This window comes from Rissa tridactyla, chromosome 10 (assembly GCF_028500815.1).
Source record: "Rissa tridactyla isolate bRisTri1 chromosome 10, bRisTri1.patW.cur.20221130, whole genome shotgun sequence".
Classification (NCBI taxonomy): Eukaryota; Metazoa; Chordata; class Aves; order Charadriiformes; family Laridae; genus Rissa; species Rissa tridactyla.
The window spans coordinates 17,207,846-17,212,051 of record NC_071475.1 but is presented as its reverse complement, the minus strand read 5'-3'; the positions used below and the strand labels follow the sequence as shown (position 1 = coordinate 17,212,051).

General features: G+C 50.7%; 1 protein-coding gene across 1 annotated transcript; it reads right to left on the bottom strand.

The window, feature by feature from the left end:
- Window positions 1-740: 740 nt before the first annotated feature.
- On the bottom strand, window positions 741-2,374 carry LOC128915717 (heat shock transcription factor, Y-linked-like). The gene is made up of 3 exons (XM_054216451.1): window positions 1,564-2,374; window positions 810-925; window positions 741-774 (listed from the first exon to the last, which is right to left on the bottom strand). The coding sequence occupies exons 1-3, from the start codon at window positions 2,131-2,133 to the stop codon at window positions 741-743; spliced, it is 720 nt and encodes a 239-aa protein (XP_054072426.1). The 5' UTR covers window positions 2,134-2,374.
- Between the last annotated feature and the right edge of the window lie 1,832 nt (window positions 2,375-4,206).

Below are 4,206 nucleotides of genomic sequence, written 5' to 3'. Positions count from 1 at the left end.
GAACACCTTCCTGCACCCCAGCAACGGTTCCCTGCGCAGGCCGAAGATCTTGGTGGCTTCTGGGGTGCTTTTCATCCATCTCTGCATTCAGGCAGCTGCGGCTTGTTTTGTATCCCACTTTTGGCTTGCACCTTTCCAGCAGCTGAAGATGATCCCTCTTAAAGCTATAACAGAAGCCTAAAACCTAAAAAAATATAAAAATTGAAGCTTGATTGTTAGGCAAAATTATTAAAGTGCTCATGGACACATTGCTTCTGTTTTGACAGGTGAAAGTCTGGTATGTCTATAAACTTAGTCTGGGCTTCTGCTGTGCAAACAGGACAACAAACACTTTATTATCAACTGTCTAAGACCTGTTTCTTACCAGGACTATGAAGCTCTATCTATCAACAACGCTACTAATAAGAAACTATGGACTTACTGCCCACTCTCCATGCTCTATCTAGGATTTGCAATGCTGGGGTTCATCTGCAGGGTTGGGGGTGCAGGTGCAGGTGGGGCAGTGGGGTGGCCTTGGCCCCAGCAGAGCTGAGGCTGCTGCCAGCATGGGCATTGCAAAGCACAGAGGAGCTGGAGCAGCACGCTGGAGACCCTCCGAGGCTTGGCTGATGGGTGGTGGCACAAAGAAGAGGGCCAGAGGGATCAACCTCTGGCTGCCCGCTGCTCCGGCAGGCTCTGGGATGGTGGGAGCAGCTGCCGGGGGAGGCGGAGGGATGCTGCTGCTGAGGCTGGGAGGTGCTTCAGCCCATCGCTTGGTGGGTGCCTGTGTGTCCCCTGCAGGCTGAGCACCCGGGATTCTGGAGGGGTGCCCTTCATCCATGGCTGGGGCGTCCAGGGCTCTGCGTTTGACGCCAACCCTCCTCTTGCAGCTTGCCAGCAGGTGGGGATGGTCTCTGTGGAAGGCGGGGTTGTAGTAGTAGAGGATCTAAAAAAGCAAAGGAGAAGAGTCAGTTGCCACCATCTTGAGACTGGAAAACCCCAAGCTACGAGAACTGGGACTCTGAATTGCAAAAGACCAGCATGGACATTGAAAAGGGCTCTCAGAGCGTTCGAAACCTAAACGTTACCTGACGGTCCTGTTCAGTTATCGCCACCCCCAGGATTTTGCTGCCTGGGACCAGAGCATCGTAGGCTTTTCAAAAGCATAAGAGCTGCTTTGGAAACTACCACTATTGTTCATCAACTTCAGTGTCGAATGAGTGGGCAGGTGATACTCTGGTGCTTAGATGTACCTTCTCAGCATTCAGCAGGTGCCACAGGAAGGTTTCAGATTTGCAAGACACGTAGCAAAGACACTCAGAGAAATCAGGTTATGCTGAATCTGACTTTGCACTTAATGGGTTCAAACTAAGCGGATATAACCAAACTGTGTTTTATCTGTGTTTCTACTAGTCAGAAAGACTAACTCAAACCTTCCTGAAAATGACCTGAGAAGGTCGTTAAACCCAGACCTCTCACCGCCATCCCCATTTTCCCTATTGCGAGGCCCGATTTGATGTGAAGGTCCGTCTCTCCCCCAAGACTACTGTGAGCCTCAGTCCAAGTGCAGAGCAAGTGCTGTACCTGGCTGTGTGCAGAAGCTGCTGCTTCTTCTGCCAGGAATTCGGGCAGGGAGGCAGATCGTTGGAAATCCTGTCGCTGTTTGGTGAAGCTGTACAGGTTCGTCTGCCGAAGGAAACTCTTCATGCTGTTCATTCCAAAAACTTGTTGAGGTCTTCCCCCACCCAGCACCTCCTCTTTGAAGAGTCCTTCATTGATGGCAACACATTTTCCATCCGCACTCCACCAAATGGATTGAAACTGGTGGCTTTCCACCACCTTCCAAAGCTTCTGAGGGAAGTGGAGTGCTGAGAACTCATTGGCTTCACCCACTGCCTTGTTGGAAACAGGAGGGACTTGCTTGGTCTTGTGACCCTCACAGCCAGGTTGGACATCCAGCTCCACATTCCACTCTGCTACGGCAGCGTCACAGGGTGCTCTTTCCCCCTGTCCTGGAGAGCCAGCAGAAATCATGTTGGCTGGATACCCCAGCACAGCTGGAGCAGAAATTGATGGTATTTCTGCGGGAGGTTCCTGCCTTTTCATTTCTTCTGTCCCAGTTGGACAAAAGTTTTCCTCACTGTCCATCGCCATGAGCAGCCTGGCCTCGTCCTGCCAGTCAGCAAGCGAAGGCCGACTGGTGCTGGGTGACCGGGGGCACCAATGGGACGTTCTGACATGTCATTTTGATGCCCGTGCTGCACAGTGGGGACATCACAGCGTGACATCAGGGTGCTGTTTGACAGTGGTGCCCCGGCAGAAGGGAGCAGCCAGAGGAGCCCTTGCTGCAGAGCACTTGCTGCTCTTCACTCCCAGAGCCAGGGGGGTGGTGGGACTCCCAAGCCCAGGAGTCAGTAAAGCTGTGTGGGACGGCTGTGGACAATGAGATGACCATGCTGTGTCCAGTTGCATCCAGGAGTGGGTCTGAAGGGAGGAGTGGGGATAGCTGCAGTGTTGGGCATCCCAGTGCCCCTTTTGGGGAGTTTTTGTGATTCACTGGAAACATCTTACAGGTCTTGGCTGCACATTCGCTAAAAGCCAGGCAAAATACTCCCATGTCTAAATACTGCAGGACTGCACAAGAGTAATTTCTAGCCTCCCCAGGCACTGACAGTAATTTTGCTCCAAGAGAAGCCTAACGGGCTGATGAAAGATCAGCATCTTTCCCCCTGAGTTGCACCGTCACTTTCAGAGGAGCCCAGCATATAGCTCAGCCTGGCCCAGCACACCAGGGCAGTCAAGCTGTGCCTGATATGGGTTGTCATAACCTTTGTCACACCCACCAGGCACCCTCGTGCTCCAGGCATGTGGTGCCATGACGGGCTCCGACCTTTCAGTGTGCTCCCTCCCTGGTACTGGCTGCATCTTAAAGGTCCCCTCCAACCTAGACGATTCTATTGTGCCCTTCATCCTTTGGCTTCTTTAGCCCTGGAGGAATTTAACTGAGAGGAAGACATTTTGCCTTTTGTTTCTTGTATTTGACGAGAAAGGGAAGGGGGTACCTGAAGAAATTTGCCCTGAAATACCCTATTTGGGTATGAAGAGCTGGCAACAGTTTGTCCTGAGCCAGCTTTACGTGTTTGACACAAGCTATACTGACCCAATGCTCCAGGCACTACGACAATACTGATAAAGCTCCTTCAGGCCAGCATCTAAAGCAAGGACTCCTCATATGCCCTGAGATCTGTCCTGCAGCTGGAAAAACTCCCTGGTAGCAAACTACCTTTCAAAGGGGCTATGAACACTTCTGCCGAGCAAGGGGAAAGGGCTTCCCTTGTTGAAACACATTGCAGCAAGCCTTTGTGTGGCATAAACCCTCTTCACGCCAGCAGGATCAACTGAAGGACCCATCTATGGTACCCAGTATCTGAGCTCCTGCTTCTCTCTCTCTTGCAGCCCAGTGTGAGGCGGGTTGGCTGCAGCATTTTGCGAGCTCTGTAACAGGGGAGGTTATTTCTAAGGTGACAGAGACCCAGCAGAGAGCCGACAGCCCAGAACAACCCCTGAGCTCACCTTGTTAGCAGTCCCAGGTTACTGTTCCCTAACAATCTGTTCTAAGCATTGGCTAAGTTTGGAAACGGTGATAAAAGCAGGCTTGCTGCTATCATGCCAATGAATAAAGAACTTGTCAACAGAGGGAGATTCACCAGCAGCAGGACAAGGGATCAGCACAAACATTACTGTCAGCACAAACATTACTGTACAGTACTTCCTCTATAGAATCGTTTATATAGAATCATAGAATTGTCTAGGTTGGAAGGAACCTTTCAGATCATCAAGTCCAACCATCAACAAAACATGAGTCCTTCAAATTGCTGTAATAGAGCTTTAATACTGCATTTAAGTGCTGGAAAATGGAAAAAGCAGAGGGTATTTCACCATCTAGCTTCAGACTTTTACAAATAGATGTGAAACATAGAATGGTTTGGGTTGAAAGGGCCTTGAAGATCATCCAGTTCCAGCCCCCCTGCCAGGGACTTCCACTAGACCACACTGCTCAAAGCCCCATCCAGCCTGGCCTTGAACACCTCCAGGGATGGGGCATTCACAGCTTCTCCAGGCAACCTGTTCCAGCGTCTCACCACCCTCACAGTGAAGAATTTCTTCCTGATATCTAATCTAAATCTACCCTCTTTCAGTTTAAAGCTATTACCCCTTGTGCTGTCA

What these genes read in the sequence shown, in the direction of transcription:
- LOC128915717 (XM_054216451.1), bottom strand. Translation starts at nt 2,133, where the DNA reads ATGGCGATGGACAGTGAGGAAAACTTTTGTCCAACTGGGACAGAAGAA. An exon ending in CAGCTTCTGCACACAGCCAG is followed by an intron (nt 926 to 1,563) that starts GTACAGCACTTG and finishes TTGCTTTTTTAG; the next exon opens with ATCCTCTACTACTACAACCC. An exon ending in GCCCCAGCCATGGATGAAGG is followed by an intron (nt 775 to 809) that starts GCACCCCTCCAG and finishes CTCAGCCTGCAG; the next exon opens with GGGACACACAGGCACCCACC.